Source organism: Limulus polyphemus, unplaced genomic scaffold (genome assembly GCF_000517525.1).
Source record: "Limulus polyphemus unplaced genomic scaffold, Limulus_polyphemus-2.1.2 Scaffold188, whole genome shotgun sequence".
Lineage (NCBI taxonomy): Eukaryota > Metazoa > Arthropoda > Merostomata > Xiphosura > Limulidae > Limulus > Limulus polyphemus.
In genome coordinates this window covers 633983-653491 of record NW_013665798.1, presented here as the reverse complement: position 1 = coordinate 653491, position 19509 = coordinate 633983, and the positions used below count along the sequence as shown (strand labels likewise).

At 33.8% G+C, this 19509-nt stretch overlaps 1 protein-coding gene across 3 annotated transcripts in view; it reads right to left on the bottom strand.

The window, feature by feature from the left end:
* LOC106478196 overlaps nt 1-19303 on the bottom strand; it is a 30490-nt gene extending 11187 nt beyond the window's left edge. For all 3 annotated transcript variants that reach the window (XM_022381752.1, XM_013938722.2, XM_022381753.1), the window contains exons 1-3: nt 19273-19303; nt 13320-16331; nt 7977-8879 (exon numbers count right to left, since the gene is read on the bottom strand). In XM_022381752.1, the coding sequence (XP_022237460.1) occupies nt 7977-8879; nt 13320-16119 (3703 nt within the window). In that variant the 5' untranslated portion in view covers nt 16120-16331; nt 19273-19303. The remainder of the gene's footprint in view (nt 1-7976; nt 8880-13319; nt 16332-19272) is intronic.
* Between the last annotated feature and the right edge of the window lie 206 nt (nt 19304-19509).

Here is a 19509-nt window from a genome sequence, read left to right as displayed (position 1 = left end):
TCCAAAACACTATAGACTTATCTCTCTTCACACAGTAGCTAGAATTCTTCACTGATGTGGTGAAGGAGCTGGTGTTATTGTGAAAACCTAGATGAGCTACCTATAGTGGGAACTTACCAAAGAGGTAAAACTCATGGGATACTGTATCTGCCTCATGCAGGGTATACTCTTCGCTTGGATAGAAATATGAAAGGAGGTAGGCAAAATAAGCCCAAGTATTGGAGGGATTGGCAAAAAAATTACAGAACCTACTGAGTATTTGCATACAACAGGTCTGTTGGACATAAGGTGTAGTGTGGCAAGGGCAAAGGTCGGACCATAGGGTTTCATATGTGTTCTGTTGTACAAATTACTCACTTTACATACAGGAATGGAAATTAAGTCCCTTCCTGTTGCATGAGGAGAACATTTTGCTCTATCTGGCTGGTCAAACAACTGAGAAATTGGCATATTATATAATAGAGGATGATCTACACTATACTGACATGAACACCTCTGCTCTACTTTCCATCACACTGTGCTGCCCACTTGGACTCTCCAGAGGAACTCATTATTGATAAGAATCTCTCCATGTCAACCACCCCAGTGGCTAGGACCTCGTATGTGGCAAAGGTCTTATATGCTCCACTCGACAACCAGATGTGTGTGTGGCGGTAATTCAGATTGGAGGGATGCCTGAGAGGTGCCTGAGCCCAAATGAACTAGACCACTGCAAAGGTCTTTCACTGGAGAAAGTGCAATGGGTTACTGTGAAACTTAATTTGAAAAGAAAGGGGAGTGAAAAATGCCAACTGGAGGGAGGAGATATTCTGAGGGAGACAAAACTGTCAAATGGTGGAGATAATGGGAGACGAAGATTTAGGATCTGGAGGATCTTGTCCAAGGTCACTGAAAGTGTGAGGCCAGAGAATGAATCAAATGGCAGAAATGATGTGATATGACATGATACAGCCTATAAGCATCTTCATCCAAGGAGTAAGAGACTAACCAAAGGAGCTAACAAATTCATCCAGTAAGTGTAGAGGAAAAGCGATACCTGTAAGAAGAGAATAAAAGAATGTCGGAACCTCAAAATGGAGCTGTGTGTGCCAAGTAACATCTGATCACCCAAACAAGACATAAAAGATGACCTGGGTTAGTGTGATCATAACAGGGCCAAGACTGACAGAAGAAATATGGGAGAGAAGGTACACTCTCCCTCCCAAGCAGCCCAGGTCTTAGGAAGAATCAAGCAGACAGGGAATAAAATCAATGAAAATCTGTGAAACAAAGTACCAGAGCCATCCAATGCATAAAGATCAGAGCTGTGACAACTGCTAGTAAGAAGGAGAAAGAAACAGGTTTTAAGAGAGAGAGAGAGACGTGATAAGGAGCAAGAGGTCAAGAGGACAAATTGGGCTTGGGTACGAGCATGTAGAACCACATTAAGGATCAAATCAGGCAAAAGAACTGGACGAAAGAGATAATGAATTACGAAGGAACCAGAACAAAGTGGAAAGAACACGGGAGAACCACATTAAGGTTCAAATCAGGCAAAAGAACTGGACGAAAGAGATAATGAATTAGGAAGGAACCAGAACAAAGTGGAAAGAACACGGGAGGAACAGACAGAATCACAGTGAGACAGGCAAAAGGTAGTCAACATGACCTCCTGATAACCTGCAATGGTTTAAAACGACAATCCTTGGTTGTACAACCATGCAAACAAGGCCAAAAAAGTTGGCAAGAATAGGACAACCTGGTGGTAAAGAGTGGTGAATGGACAAAAAATGTAAAACATCCCACTTCCGTTGATTGATACATGAGTAGAAGGGTGACATGAATGGGTTAATAAAGAGAGTTACCAGTTAGAGAAACTTAACTAGCAAGCATGTGAAGACAAAGAGATGACATTCCTGGGTGAAAGAGAGAGACATACGAGGTTGGAGCAAGAGTGACTGAGATCGAAATAGAGGAAGAGGTACCCTGGATGCCAGTCAGTGAAGAAGAGGAAACCAATACTGAGCCAACCAAAAAGGTGCTACCAGCTGGACCCGACAAAAAGTGTCATGAATCAACATCAAGATATATGGAAGAAAACAATGAGAAGGGTATATACACACACAGAAAAAAGATAAGACCAGTCCTAGTTTAGAGCATCAACAGGCAGAGCTGCTGGGTGAGGAACTAGGTACCAGAGAACTGGAAAAGGCATTGATCATTCGTGTGTCAACTGGGAATAACTCCAACGAAATAAGTGAGGAAGAATTGTGTTCAGTCTTAAGAGTCAATCTGTCACCCCAAGTTCAAAGCTCCCAGGACAGAACAGGCTTTCAGACAAATGAAATGTGAATGTGCGCAAAACAAAAAGTCCAACATGCAGAAGCAAACATCCCAGGAAAAAGTTCCACCCTGAGGATGGATATAGAAAATGATCATAAAATTGTCAGAGTGGATCATAATCAAGTGAACCAAACAATGACGTAGGAAACAGGAACATGCCCAATAGACAGTCAAGATTTCCAGAACATTGATATGAAAGGTGCACTCCATAGGAGACCAAACCTTTAAAACAGTGGAGTCATCTGGAGATGCATCCCAACCCATGAGAGTGAAGAGATGGAAATTCAGATGAGGAGGCAGCAGTGGAATGCCAACCATAGTACTAGCATAATCTATCCCCCAAGACAGATCATTGAGAAGAGAGGGCAGAGGATCACAAGTGATTTTCCACTGGTCACTCAAAGTCCATTGAAGAAACTCCATGTGAGCCTGGCTGACAGGGACAAAATGTTCCAGAGATGTGAGAGTCCTTAAAAAGAGGTGGAACCTCTTATGCAAGAAGCAAGAGTTGAAGTTACTATATGCTTCATGTCCAAGTGTTAGTTAGTGAAGACTGACAGTTTTCCTGAATATTTTAATGATAAAATATTTAAATTCATTCTAATTGACTTACTAAAAATACAAGTAAAATATCAAATATAAATACCATAAGTTTAAAAGGTTTAATTGACAGATAGAATGGACGATATACTGAGCTATAAAAAAATCTAGGAATTTGATTAAAAAATAAAAGGAAAGCCAGAAAGGATTATAGGAAACATTATGGTTGATAATGTTAAAACAAAACCACAAATTGTTTTTAAGTATGCTCAAGGTATGCAAAATGTAAAAATGGGGATTGAGTCCTTAAAGTGTGCTTATGGCCAGGTCACTGAAATGACTGATCTTTCAAATGTTTTATTCTGTTTTTACAAAAATGGATGTTACAATATTCTTGACATTGAACATTCAATAGGAAATTTCAAGGATTGGCATAAACCATGTATATATTAAACCCTTGACGGCAATAAGAAAGCATGAAGACTAAAACAAATAAAGCACCAGAACCACACATGGATTTTCTGAGACTTTAAAGAAGGTCAAACATCAGATATGTGACCCCATCTCTCATTTTTGGTAAGTTAATAGACAGTGGGTAGGTGCATAAAGATTGGAGAGTTGCTGATGTTACTCCTATTTTTTACAGGTGGTGATAAGAGTTGCCTTGAGAGTCTGATAAAAGAAGCTTTGCAAAATTATTTAGTAAAATATGAAATAATATAAGATCAACTTAGATTCACTAGAGGAAATTTGCCTTTACAAATCTGTAACTTTTTTTTTACAAAGACTTTTGTATGATGCCACATAATAGATTTGGTTAGAGATAAAATAGTATTTAATTCTAAGATGGTTGGATGAGAGAAACGAAAATGTTGTTATTAATGGAGTCCAGTCAAACTAGAGCCTTATCTTTTTAGGTTGAATGGATAGCAACTGCCTGTTGTAGAATCACAAATATAGAGAACCAACCACATTTCAAAAGTCTTTCCCTTTTGTCTTCAGGTCAGTGTGTGTATGGTGTTGTCAGTTTTTATTGTATTTTGGTGAATTGTGGAGGGCATGTTATGATTGGGTAAGATGCCCTCCACAATCTACCATCCACCAGAATACTATAACAACCGACAACACCATACACACACATCATCATCATAGACAGCAGTACATCGATAATTCTACCGATGCTTAGCTGCCACACAATCATGAATTATTATTACAAGAAAATGGGGACAAAAGTGGGATCTAACACGCCATGAATACGGAAATGGTGGAGCACATATAGGCGGGGGCACAGCATCTAAGCCATGCATACACAAGCACTCGGGAATACACACACTGACCTGAAGACAAAGGGCGGAAGACTTTCGAAGTATTGTCCTCTATACTTGTGTTTCTAAAACAGGTGGTTGGCATCCATTCCACCAAATTTCATCGTGAATACTCTGCCTAAATAATCTATTAAAGAACAGAACCTTATCAATAGTACAGTGACTCAAGGGTTAATGCCTCTGCCTCTGGTTTTTCTATATTTACATTAATGATATTAATAGTGGTATAATTAGTAGATTAGTAACATTTGCAGATGAAATTAAATTATTGCCTCAACTGAAAATATATTTCAGATACTCACCTCTCTACAACACCTCCCCACTTCTGGTGCATTTAGTTTACCTCATCAAAAATAAGCCTGTGTTGATGTACTAGTGTTCATAAAGATTACTGCACATAGAGGATGTGTTGCCCTCCTGTTGGTGGAGGCTATACTCTAATGATGATTTCATCACAGGCTGGTGCCAAACATGGAGGGGTGGGAACTTTGTTCAAGTCTTGTGGCATGTGCAAGAAATTATATGGAAATGCACTGAGACAATAGCTCTTGGTAATGCAAAGAGGTTAGTAGTATTTCTCAAAAATCCTCTTATTCAGGATATTAAGGAGACATGTCAGAAACTTCAAGTCTTAAATACATGAAGGAGTAGGCTGAGCCTGTCCTGCAGACAAGTTGAGAAAGACCTCCAAATGAAAGAAATACGGGGTGAGAGTCAAGACTGAATATGAGAGTCAAACCAGCCACCGCACACAAGATGACTTCCTATGGAAAAGGGAAATTTCAACTGTGAAAGCCACACCAGATGAGGTAAGTAGAGGCCAAATGTCCATTGAGAAGTGGAACAGTAGGCCTTGGGAATGTAACCTCTGAGAAAAAGCAAATTGGACTAAATTAAAAACATATTAGGCCATAGTCAACTCAAAGGGATAAAGGGCTGTGAATCAAATGTTCAATCACTGTGAATAAACTGAAGGAAGTGAAAGAAAGGTGGACAGACAAATCAGGATATGGAGAAAGTGTCTAAGACCTCAATCCAGGTCATCCATATCCAGGAAGAGTATTTATCACAGAGTAAGAAAACCATCCATCTTGAACTGAGAAAAAAACAATAATGGTTCAAGTGGGACACGTATAACAGGACACCAGTCTCCCATCTTTGTCAGAATGACTAAAAGATGGGAGTAATCACTCAGAGTGGGGTCAAGGAATTGTCCCACAGCATTCTAATCAGGTGAGATGGAGAGTGGAAAGGCAGGGATAAACCCCTAGAGAGCACTTAAGAAACCCAGTAGTCTGCAACAAAGGGATTCCATAGGTGTACAAAGTAGGAGAGCTGAGCCTTCCATCAGACCAAGGCTGAGGGGAGGCTTTAGAAACACATCACTTTCAACACTAGTGGTGACCAGACTTCAGACAGGGGCATTGGATAGTAACAAGACGACTAAAAACAGGAGAGAGGCAAATCTATACAGATGAGAAACCTAGTGGTGCCCCATGGTCCAGGAGAGGCAAGAAACCAAAGTAAACAGAGATGACAGCTAATGAGCTTCATTAGCTCAAGATTTCAAAGTATAAGAAAAACTGCAAAACCTCATCACAGACAAAAGCTGCAATACAGAGATCCTTAAGAAAAGATTCATGGAGGCAAATGTCATAAAGTAACACAAACCCAAAGAGTATATCCCAGAAACAAAAAAAACAAGTTAACTGGCACATAATGGAAAAAGAAAATTGAGGGCAAAATTGAAAATGGGTATGTGCAAGTTTCCTTAGTAAAGCTGACAGGGTCATAATGAAAAGCTTCTAAAATAAGGTGAAAAGTGGACAATTAGCAAAAAGTTGAATAAGTAACAGATGAAGACAAATTGATGGAGAGTGAAAGAAAGAAAAGGGAAAAAAGATGAGATCCTTAAACTGAAAAAAAAAAAAAAAGAAGACTCAAAGTGATGGAGGCTCATAGAACAAGGTAACCAAAGATTCAGAAAAAACAAGTTGAGAATGAGAAAACAAAAGACACATACATATGTAATCCAAGCAGTGAAGGATGAAAGTGGGATTATCCGATTTCTGTTGAGGAGAGGAAACTAGAAGCAAAAGCAGATGTGGAAACAATATTAGTGAAAATTGTTGAAAAATAGGGCATGCTCAGCTGAAGTAATGGAAGCAAGTGATTTGTAATCATGGATCTACAAAATCACATTTAATCAAACACCTGGTGCAAAAAAAGGCAATAACATCAGTGACCATCAGAGTACCTCTAGTTACCATGACAGTATTAGATGAATCTTGTTGAGGAGTGTCAGAATCTCAGGAGATGTCAGAAAAGTAGAAACATGAATTATTAATCCATATGATCCACAAAATTGGCATGTTTTTTTAGAATTAAAAATTGGCTTGGTACATCAATGGTAAATATACCTCATGGAAGAGTATGTAATGAAACCCATGTGCTAGGTTAATACAATAGAAAATAGTACTGTCAAAGAAACCTTATCACAGACAATGGGATACGTGTCCCAAATTTACAAATTTGATTAAAAGAAAAAACAAATGAAAGTAATTCAATTCAAAGTTCTAATTCAAATATTTAAAATTTGGTGTCTTTCTTTCCCATAATCCAGAAAATTAAAAAAGAGAAAACCATGTTACAATTTGTAAAGAAAGTTTCAAATAATAAGGGAAAAAATGCCATTAACTCCGAGGAAAAACATGCCTTAACAAAACAATGTCAAAGAAAGAATATACTTTGTTTCCATGCTAACAATTACTTTGTCTGGAAGATGTCTTACCCTCCTATTGGTGAAGGTCTAAAATCTAATGATGATTACATCATAGGCTGGAGCAGTACATGTTAATATGTGTAGCAGTAGAAGCTTAGTTTTAAGGCTTGTGAAATGTGCAGAAATCTTCATGGCAGTGATGCAAGTTAATAGCTCTTTATTATGCATAGAAGTTAGTATACTGTTCTGAATTCACAATTAAAAAAATATGCTCAGATAATGTACAAGAGAAATATTTAAACTTTTACAAAAACAAAGTACAATGTATTTATAAAAACAAAAAACAAAGACACAGATTAACAGTAAGAATATGCACTGAAGTTATATGCACTCATTCATGAAAACCCTGTATTAAGATTATTTAAACCTGTAGATAATAAAAGATGTTATAAATGCTTGAATAACCTACCATATCTAAAATATATTATTAAAAATACACAACTACTCAAAAACATTATATAACTTGATAAAAGCATAAGAGTTAGTTTTCTTGACCTGGAGAAAGAAAAGGACTTGTCTTTTCTGATTACAAGGAACAGAAAAACAAGCATCTGATGTATAAGGGATAGGCTGATCCTTATTGGATTAAAGTTTAGCAATCTGCAGATTTTCTCTCACCTGCATTTGCAAAATATCATCAGCTCTACTTAATATCACCACTTGAACCCTCAAAATTACATACAGAAAACACATGTTCTATAACACTGAAATTAAACTGAAATGTCATGAAAATACTTTAGTTAATTTAAATTACATATAAATTTTGCATTTGTAGATTTATAAACAATAAAAATATAATGCTGGAAGACATTCCTAATGTACAAATATACATGTCTCAGTGTCAGTAACAAACTACTTTGTGGCTACAAAAAAATAATAATGTAAACATTATATGACAGAAAATTCAATGAAGCTATATATTAATTTCTTTAACTAAATGATATACACTTTTTAATGTAAGTATATTTGATTTAACATAAGCATCAGATCTGTTTAGTAGTACTAACCTTTTTCTGTTTTATTGCTGGAGTGAGGTAAAATAATTGAGGTAGAAACATTCTCTGAAATTTCTCTTTTTTCAAGTTTCCCTTTCCTCACAGGACTCGCATGATTCATGGAATTCTCTTGGTTTAAAGTTCCTTTATTTTGTGTGTTTGGTGATCTATGAGATTGTACAGCTATCTGTATTTTTCCACCACTCATAAGGTTTGCTGGCTTACTAAAAGGCACAAGAATAACAGAATAATTTTCTTGGCTCCTTTGTTCAAGGTTACTAACACATTCCAAAGATCTTGATGCTACAGTGGTAATAACAGAAGAGTGTTGGGTGGAAAAATATGCACTACTAGGAGATATTTCAGATAAATTCATTCCAATTGGTAAAGCATCCGAAGTCACTAGAGTAACAGGTCTCGATACAGATTGAGTATATGTAGCAGACTGTGTTGGAGAAAAGGAAACTCTTTTGTGGGATACCTGATGACTTGTTAGAGGTAATGTTTCTGAAGACTCTGTAGTTTTAGGTTTCAAAGCTGGCAATAAAGATTGTGGTGGTTTGGAGTTTTCACAACAACTCTGCCTCAAAGTTGATGAAGTCCCCTGAACAGTAGTACATAAATTACTTTTAGTATATACTGGGTGGAATACAGTGGAAAGGTTTGAGGTTAGGAGAATGTTGCTATGTGAAGCAGATTGAGATGTGTTACACACAGATATATCAAATTCAGATGTTACTGTATTTGTATTTAATGGACCGTTACAGCTGTTGCTGTTCAAAGACTCAGCTACAATGTCCTGATTCTCATTATTTTGGCCAGGTACATAAGAAAAAAGACTTGTTTCTTCAAGTTGACTTGTAGATATAGCACTGCAAGGAGGAACTGGAGCTTTCATTTCTTTAGGTAATAAATCTATAAAAAAAATAGTAAATTTAAAACTCTTTTAAACATAAGATAAACATCAAAATCCTCATTGTTCATAAGAAGCTGTGTCATAAATATTATACAAATACATACTGCAGTCTTTGGGTCTGTCTCACCTAATATTCTATTGGTAATTTTTTTTTTCATAATCACTAGTAATAAAAGTGTAAATGTTTAAAACTATACTCTCAAAAATTCAGTGGCCAACAACCTCTTATTAGCAAGCAACAGTGAAACTTTACTTGGTCAAATAGTTTATAGTAGACTCAATAGAGGACTCCAAGTGATCAAGCCAGAATCTCAGAGCTGGGCAATTAGAGGTATTTGATGGGTGTTGCCAGTCATTTGCACCTTCACTCTGTTGTGTAGTTCACACACACAACACAGCTAGTGCTCTAGCCCTTGCCTACCCTCTAGTCAGCAATTTAAAACTAGTGACAGTGGCAGATAACTTTAATAGTTTGCCATAATAAAGACAGAGCAAGCAAGTTTAATGATAACAGGATTGAGCTTAAGATCTTCAAATCATGAGCCCACTCCTCTTCAATCACCTGAGACGAACAGACTTGAAGTAAATAATAAAAAAACTTATAAGGCTGAAATTGGGCAAAGCACAGACACCATTAAGTAATTTTTTGCTTAACAGCAATGTTTCAATTAGATATGGGGTTTTGAGTCAAGCTGACCCAAGCTGTCCTTATGAGCCTTGAATAGGCAAAACTGCTGTCCAGAGGCATTAGGCTTCTACCTCAAAGATTCTCTTTTCAGTTTCATCTCTTGTGAAAAAGAAAAGAAATATTTAAGATAAATATACAACATTTCAATTGCTTGGATAGTTGTAACAGAAATAATTATAATTGGAAACCCTAATTTTTATTAGTTGATTATTTTCGTGACAATCAATATAATTACAATTTGATTATTCTCTTCCTACACTTGGGCTCAGTCATTTTAACTAGCCTTGTAATCATAATGTAACTGTAAAACAATAAATAATTCTGAATGTGTTTAGTGTATCTATACAAAACTAATCAGTTTCTCACTAATATAATCAGCACCATCTGGTGATCTGTAACAAATCCTCACTAAAAGTTTTTTCCCTTTATATCCATTAATGGAAACCCAAATGGATTCAATCTACTTGCTATTATTATCTTTAATATCCTCCACTTCAACAGAATATAACTTACATTTTACATATTGTCACTCCTACCCTTCTATTTATTATCTATTCCTATTAGATACTATAACCTATAACCCTGCATTTCAAAGAAATTTCTGTCATCAACATCATCTACATTTAATCATGTTTCAATTATTCCCATTATATCAAAAATCCTCCATTCCTCCCAGTGCCCTAAAGTCATCTATTTTATTTCTTGTACTTCTAGCATTACAGTAATAAAAATTAAACCTACCCTTAGAACTACTTCCATACTCGTTTCCTATGCTAAACATTTCTTTACATCATTTTTTTTTTTGCATTTAGTTTCTCCTGGCCCTCACCACTGTCTAGTCCTAGTTTAAAACTTCCCTCAAAGCTGGTTGCAACACATATATATATAAAAAAAAGAAGACTTGTATTTAAACCTGAAGGGAGGGGGACAAAATGTATGCTAGACAGCCCCAAATTGCACTTTGAAAATAAAAAATGAATAAGTATATGTAGAGTTATTGCCAATAAATATTATATCTTAAATCAAAACAATTAAGAAAAAAGCAGTCAATCATACAGAAATAAAACAATATACTATACCTACTTATGCTCTAAATCAGAAGTTCCCAAACAGTGGTCCACAGAAAGGCATCATAATTATGAAAAGGAAGAGCTTGTACATATTGAAGTAAAATAGACAATTGAGACCTTAAAAATTGAAGATGTTGTGATAAAAGAAAATTTATATAATTTATTGTGATTAGGTATTTTAAAATTTCTTTATATTATTTTATTCTGATTGAGTTTTGTTTGTTTCTATTTTTTAGATGTCTCATTTTGATGGAATAAAGCTTGAAAAGGCTTGCCATGTTGTTGAAAAGGAAGTGTATGCTATTAGAAAGTGGACACACTTTTTGGCTGGTTGACAATTGTGTTTGCTTACTAATTAATTCTCTGTATCCTTCATGTTCAATATTAAACATTCAGGTAAGATAAAAGATAAGACCATGTGATGGCAAACTGAGCCGACTGATTATTTGTATAATATCCAAAATCATTCTGGTGTGGAGAATTGTTCAGCTGATGTCTTTTCTAGAATATTTTGTGCTACTTCAACCATTTCTGCTTCTCTCAAGAAATTGCATGCATTTCTGATTCATCCTGATGTACATCGCATGCTTCATTTGATAAGTTCTCGAAACCTATCTAATTCCATTGATGAAGTTCGTTAGGTCACATTCTCTTGTCTCATTTGTGCTAAATGTAAACCATAGTTTTTCAACCTGCAAATACTCGTTTAATAAAAGCAACAGTGTCTTTTGAAAGACTTAATATAGATTTAAAGGTCCTCTTCCGATATCCTCATTCTCTAATATATACCTCTTGACAGTTGTGGAGGATTATTCCCGATCTCTATTTGCATTCCCATACTTCTACCATGATAAAATGTCTAATCCAACTCTTCTCCCTATTTCTAATGCCGCCTTTTGTCCATTGAGATCAAAATATTTCTTTATGTCCTCCAAACTCAGAAATTATCTCATGTGTTGTGATATTGGCTTTAGTTGGACAATTCCGTTTTGCAGTGTTGAGCACTATAATGGAACTATTTAAACTATTGTATCACTTGGATTGGAATGCCAAAGTTTAAAAATAACTCAGTGGGAATCCATCCTACCTGATGCACTTAATGCTACAAGATCATTGTTGTGTATGTCAACAAATGAAACACCACACAAGCATCTCTTTTCTTATCCATGTGAAACTACATCCAATCTTGCTCTCCTTACATGGCTTTTGACTCCCAGACCTGTTCTTCCAAATCAACACATGTATCATTCTGTGTATGAACCATTAGTAAACTCAGTTGAACTAATACAAGCCAATCCTCATTATGCCTACTTTAAGTTCTCTGGCAGTGGGGAAGATACCATATCAATTAGAGATCTTGCCTCTTGCATGGTAGCAGGTCAATTTACTTTGACGAATCCCCATGAATCTTGACCTGAAAATTAATCACTCCCCATTGAATCTATGGAGACCTCCTCTCAGGAAACTGAGACTGTTGACACTTTGAACCTCCTTCTAATAATCACCCAATTGTTCATACTCCTGAAAATTTAATCCCTACCCTTAGAAGGTCCAAGAGACAAAGGAAACCCATTCAACAACTTAACCTCTAATTTGTTGTGATAAAGAAATCTATATCTATTTTATTATGTTTATGTATTTCCTCATTTCGTTATTTCTGTATTCTGATCGAGTTTTGTTTGTTCTATGTTTTAGATGTCTTGTTTTGATTGAATAAAGCCTTGTTTGTGATTTCAACTTGAATAGTTCTCGCATAACAGAATATATATAAATTAGATAGAAAAGTCTAAAGCTCTACATTATATGGCTTTTGAGTTAAAGTGGGTAAACGTATTTTTTTACGTGGAAATTTTTACAACCTATAAAATGATGGCCTGTCTTCTGGTTTATTTACATAGGAAGAAGCATGCTTGTTGGAGCTTTCTTTTGATTAAACACTATGATGATATTTTAAAAGAAATTCATTATCAGAGTTCAGGAGAGTATCCTGAATTTGCAGACAAAGCAGTTTATTTTCTGATGTCATTTGCTACTATGTACCTGTGCAAGGTGAAAGTTTCCTAACTTGCAGCCCTGAAATCCAAATAAAGAAGCAGGATGAATACTGAACCTGATCTGAAGTTAAAGCTGATGAATATTATGCTCCACATCATAGAACTGTTCTCACAAAAACAGGCACAACCCATCACATAGAAATGTAGAAAGAAAGGTTGTTGTTCATATTAATATTATAGTAATTTTTATGTGTATATTTTGTTTTGTTAAATTATACTGTTATCACATAGTCTGCAAAGCCCCCCCCCCTAAAAAAATTCTGATGATCCATGAAAAAAATTTTTTTAAATTACTGTTTAAATAACACGTTTCTTGTTAGCGTTGGTTACTGAACAATACTACTGACAACTATGACAGTCCATCAGTGGGCATTTCTCAGTGAGGATCATTTTTTATGACTGTTAATTTTATATAGCTTTGTTTTCACATACAAAACAAAGTAAAAATGACAAGACCCATATGTAATGGAAAAATTTTATGCTTGTAAAGTGGCCCAAAGATTACCATCGTTAAAACATTTTGGATAAAGTGTACTAGATTTATAAATATATATACATTAATTTAAGTTATTTGTTTCACATTCCAATACTGCATGCTTACAATAGATTTTACTTTACAATTCTTACCTTTTTTTGAAGATATTGTATTTGGTAAAACTTGTTTGGATGTACTTCTTAAGTTGCGATACACTTCAGATACAAATGTCATTTTTCCAGCTTGAAGATGTCCTGTCTTGCAAAGATAGCAGTAGAAGGATGTTACTCTGTCTGAAGGTATGAGAGGATTCTTTAAGTAGGCACTAATCACTTTGTCTTTTAAGACATCCAAACAACTTGCATAGCGTTCATAAGGATTTACCCTAGTGTCACAACAGGAGAGTGATTTCAAACCAAGACCTTTCAAAAATGTCATTTTCTCCATTTCATTCTCAAGATTTCTATTCAAATGTTGATTTTCATGTGAAATCTTTGTTGATTCTAATAATTCTTCATCCAACTGGTTTTGTACTAAATTCATATCAAAATTTTTAACCTTATTTTTACAAATACTATCACATTTCAATTGAGTTTTATTATTACTTAAAAAATCCACATGATGATAAAGCTCATTATCACTTAGTAAACCAACTGATTTCAAACCTCTTTCATCAGGCTGTAATTCAAAATTTTGAAGAGGTAATATATTTGTGCCACAAAAGATAGAGGGTTGATCTATACTTTCTTTCTCTTTATCACTGTTTGAATATACATCACTACAAGTATTATCGCCCTTTTTGAAATCTACTTGCATAATTTCTGAAATGTCTACAAAAGATGGTTCATATGAAAGGTCCATAATTTCTGTAAATACTTGATTTGAAGAAGTTCTGAACATATCATCTGTTATTGATGAGCACAGCTTCTTAGCCATATTTTCAATTTGACTGGCAGATTCAGTTTTTGTTAAGACATCTCTAGTTGATCCAGGATTTGTGAGATCAGTCATTATAACTTGAGAGGTTTCAAAATTATTATTGTTCAAGCTAAATTTTTCTATTGATGCATCATTCATTTCAGTGTGTTCGGTTGCTGTTTCATCTACACTTCTTTTTTTCATTTCAATGAAACTCTTTCTCTCTAAATCTTGTGAAGAAGTTGGTAAAGAATATAAATTTTTTGGAAATTTGTTTTCACATGTAATTTCCACTGTATTAAGATTAGCTTTCATGTCTTGTTGTTTTAAGGTGTTATTTTCCCTTTGTTGTTTAGACTTATCTTTATTTTCTGCAATAGACTCTATATTAGTTTTAGGCAAGTTACATGAAAAAAACATATCAAATGAAGAAAAGTCTATTAAATTTTCAGATTCAGCACAAGTTTCTGTTAATTTATATTTTGATGTCTGTTGAGAACATCTTTTGTTAAAATCTTTAACACTCCAAAAATCTATTGCTTTTTCAGCTATTTCATCCAAAGATATCTTACAAAAAACTTTATCACCAAACACTTTCGAGTAGTTTATTAAGCTATCAAAGTCTACATTTTTATGATTTGGTATGTATTCATTTACCTGAGGTATTTCCATTGAGATATTCAGTCTATGACATTCTGCAGGAAGAGAATTATAATTTTCTGAAAATGGAATGGATGTGTAATCATCATTTTCTGAAGGTACATTAAGTGGAGACAAATCATCAGTATTTTGGTGTTTCTCAGCAACTGCTAAGTTTTCATTTTCATCATTCTGATTCAAATGGAATACTTTATTAATTCCCTCTTCATTATTTACTAAACAATCCTTTTGTGACTCATCCTGAAATAATACATCTTTTTTTCTTTCTGAAACTGCCATTTCACATGAAGATTCTTTGTTGCATTCCATTTCTTTATTTACAATTAGAATTTCATCATTTTCAAGTGCCCTTTCTCTCACCACATACCTAAAAGAATTATCATACTGATGTTTGTCAGACTGCATTTCAATCTTATTTAAAGACTCGTTTAAAAGCTCTTTATCATCACAGATTAAGCTCTCAGTGAGGACCTCTAGGATATTTTTAGTGTCTTTAAATTCAGACTTTAAAAACTGTAAATCATCACTGAATGTAAATGTATAATTTTGTTTTTTTGATTCTTTTATGCTCTCATTATTTTCCTGAATTTCATGTCTAATAGAATCACTTGAATTAGATTTCAGCTTACTAATAACCTTTTGCTCCAATGCTGGACAAGAGTTGTCTTTTTTTGAATATGTATCTTGTAACAGGTCTTGTGCATGTACTTTTCCTAATGAAGTCTCATCCTGTTTGAAATCTACTTCATTTACATTTGCAAATGGCAAGTGAATAGCAGATGCATTTTGTAAATGGCAACTTGTTAAGTTCTCTAGGAGATCCTTATCAGGTTTTCTTATTGTTGGACACGATATAATTGGAAGTGATGGCTTCGGTTTTATAGGCACAAATAACCCAAATGTACCATTTTTATTCAGCAAGTTTCCATCTGAAATACAGATTTCTGGAGATTTTTCTGAAACCCTACTCTGGTTTGTAGTGGAAAAAACAGTGCATGATGATTTTGCTTGAACAAAACTTTTATTACTTTTATCACTTCCAGAATATAAAGAGTCTGATAATGCATAACAATTTAAAGTTGGTAGTGACAACATTCTATGTGATTTTGTGTCTTGACTATAGCTAGGTACAGAAAATGAATCAATCACTTGAGGCTGAGTTTTCACATGTTCTGCTTTTTTCATAGAATCTTGGGTGACCAGACAGCCTTCACTTAGAGCAGTGGAAAGCCTGCTTAGTCCTGGTGCAATAATCTTGTCCAGAAACTTTTCTTGTACACTGCAATTCTGGATTGTTCCTGCAACATAACCATTGGTACTTTTCTCAGATAAACAATGGTGTGGTTGATTTTGTAATAATTTTACCTCAGACATCTCATTGAAATTAATGAACAAGCTTCTTTTAGAGAAATGTTAGCAGACCAAACCACAATCGTTCCAATTTCTGATGAAGACTGCACTTAAAGAAGTTCTGGGGTACATCCACAATTCACTAAGGCCCTAATAATTGAAATTCTACAACCTCCACAAGATCAAGAGCATTTTAAAGACAAATGGGCCTTACATATGTGAATAACTTGTGTAACCTGGAAAAAGAAAAAAGTAAACAAATATATCTATACATTTACAGCCAAAACAACTACATGTGTAGAAGTAGGACATACAATAAAATAAATTATTTTAATATCTTAAAAAACATAATTTGAGAATAACACCTAAATATCAGAAGGTTGGTTAGCAATTATGTTTTTAATTTAGGTTAATCAAAAAGCCAAAAGACTTACAAAACACTTTGAGCCTAATTTTATAAAAAATAACTAAATAAATGTAATTATAAATTTAGTCAAATATCTGATGCACAATATGACCTTAGGAAAAGACTCAATGTACTCACAAAACTCATAAGCCTTATTAATGTTCTGATGGTTTTAGACATAATACTATATATATTACAAAACAGGTTAAAAAAAAGCTAGTGTGGTATTAAATGTTTGGTAAACTGTTTTGTCTTTATAAAGTTCATTTGAAGCATACAAGTAACAATAGCAAAACATAACTCTCAGCAGTAACTTTGTGTTAATTTTGTACTAGTACTTTTCTTGTTATATGGTTAGTATACACACAGAGGTGAGACATTTTGAGAACTAATCATCCAAGGGACAAAATGCTAGAAAAAACATACTTGCCTCCTCCCTCTCTCATAAACACACACACACACACACACAGAAAAATAGAAAATAAATTTTAGTTTTGCTTTTATCTAACAGTGACCACAACCAATAACATGCCATTGGTAGTTTAATTCTGTCAGGAATGGTGGTACCACATTTAGAATCTAAGCTCTTCATATACATTTGTCCATGTATTGTAGTTTTTAACATTTATTCATTAGAATTTTATAGCACAGCAAGTAGAATACCCTATGTACAAGTTTTCAAAGAAATAATGATTTATGTTAATGCTGCCATGAACTAAAATGGCATTATATATATATATATACATATATATACTATAACACTTTTTGTAATTTTTCATTATGCATTCTTTCTAGAGCTGGTAGTCAAATTTTACTGAGTTAATATTGTAAACAAAAGTAATGTACTAATATTTTTGCATTAATTTAAACATGTCTAACTATGTGTGTGACTGACAGTTTGTGAATCAAATGGTAAGCGTATACTTGTTTATAAAGTTTTGGTATGAGGTTTAGAGGTATGCATCTATAAATGTTTATCTGCATGCACTAGACTTCTAAGTTCAGAACTTTCAGGAACTGATATGGCTCACTACAAATTTGCCTTTAGTATTTTTCTAGAAATAAAATGAATGGCATGTAAACAAATAAAACTTTTCTGAGAAGCACATTTTAAATTTTAATGGTAAAACTTTTCTCTCAGACAAATCCTGTTGTCCCAGGTGTCAGGTAATATTAATTCCATACTATTGGTACACTTGCATATATTTTTCTTATATTATTATTAAGTTCATTCCAAGTTAGATATTTTAAATTTATTAAACAGTTGGTTTTCACTGCCACTAGAAAACTTAATGCTTGATGACAAATTCTATCACAATACAACATAGTTCCTTTCTTTTCAATCCACATGAAGAAGAACGTTTGAAATTTGTACAACCAAAGAAATACTTCTTTAAAGTGCACAGTAGCATCAAGCATTGTATTTAGCATTTATGAAATAATTATGAAGATTACATGCCAAAATTCAGTATACTGCAACTAACCATTCTTAAAGCATTGATATAGCTAATTTGCACTTGAATTATGTGGGACTTAGCTTTGTTCTTAATAACAAACAAATACTAGCTAAACCTCACATTGAACCCTGTTTATAGTTTTGTGCTTTTTATATAAAAAAGGATACAAACTTAATTATATAGGGCTCAGAGGAGGGCTACATTTACTTGGATGATTCCCAGGATGCAAGGACTACCTGACAGGTTAAGATCCCCGAATAAATTTTATCTTGAGAAAAGAAGGGTAATAAGTTATTGAAATTTACAAGATTATCCTGGGCATCAGAAGAATAACATAAAATTTAAGGGCAACAAAGGTCCTGCTGGTCCATCCACTAAACTTAAAAAAGAAGAAAAAGAACACTATGGTTACTGAAAAGAGGTGGAATTCCTGAAAACAAAATTAACTCAGTGAGAAAATTATTTTTCACCTCAAAGACAATATTTGGATAAGAAAACTACAATGTTACTGTTACAAACAATAAACCTGTAGAATAAATAACAGAGAAGAATTAATAGAATTAATTCATGCATGACTCATGTGATGAAATAACTATCTTTTGTCTTGTAAAGATTCATTCATTTTTCTGTTAATTTAAGTAATATAATTTAGGCCAAGTCTCCAGACAAAATACACATTTGAATCACTGTTTTTCACACATGAAATGAAATTACGATAGAGTACTATTATAGAAAAAGTACTAATAGTATTAATACTAAGCTTGTTCTCAAAGCGAAAATAATAAATTAGGTAATGAAGAATACGAAACAGCTGTCAAATCTTATTGAAATCTGTCTGACTGACAAGTTTAAATTTAATGATAAAAACCCAAAACAAAGTAATTTGACTTTAGTTTATTTAAAAATTTTATGGCATAAAAGAGTGCTTAAGACAGTCAATAAATAGCACAACCCTTACGTTATAGAGATGTTCACTTCTGTCTTTAAAAAAATTAGATCATAATAAATCATACTGCTTTGATTTTTTTTACTTAATAAGTTTTTGTTACAAACTTTTAAATGACATCTCGAAAGAAACTTAAATAGTTTTATGAAACGGAGAAGTCAATAGTTATCCTAAGCCTATTTAATTAATTAATTCCGTACAACAACAAAAAATATTGATTTACAATGCTAACTCTCAAAAAATGTCTTTAATATAAATATTCAATTTTATAGTATTCTCTACATAAATTATTTATAGTTTTAAGGCTAATGAACTTGATTTTCTTAAAACGGATTTATCAAATCGTTCTTACCCGAAAACCAACCTACCTCTGTAGACGGCGCTGTTATATTCACGGCTTTTGTCAAATCTTAAGCCTATTAAGGGTTGTAGCTATTAAAATTTCGAAAACTCGTATACACACAAACAGACAATCTAAATCTGCGCATGCAACAAAAACACAAAATGACAATAAAGTCCCTTTTCAGTATAGCAATTTTGTGAATTTCTTTGCTATTCTAAGTAAGTCAGTTAGTTAGGGTGGAGTTCAAGCAAGTTTAACTTTT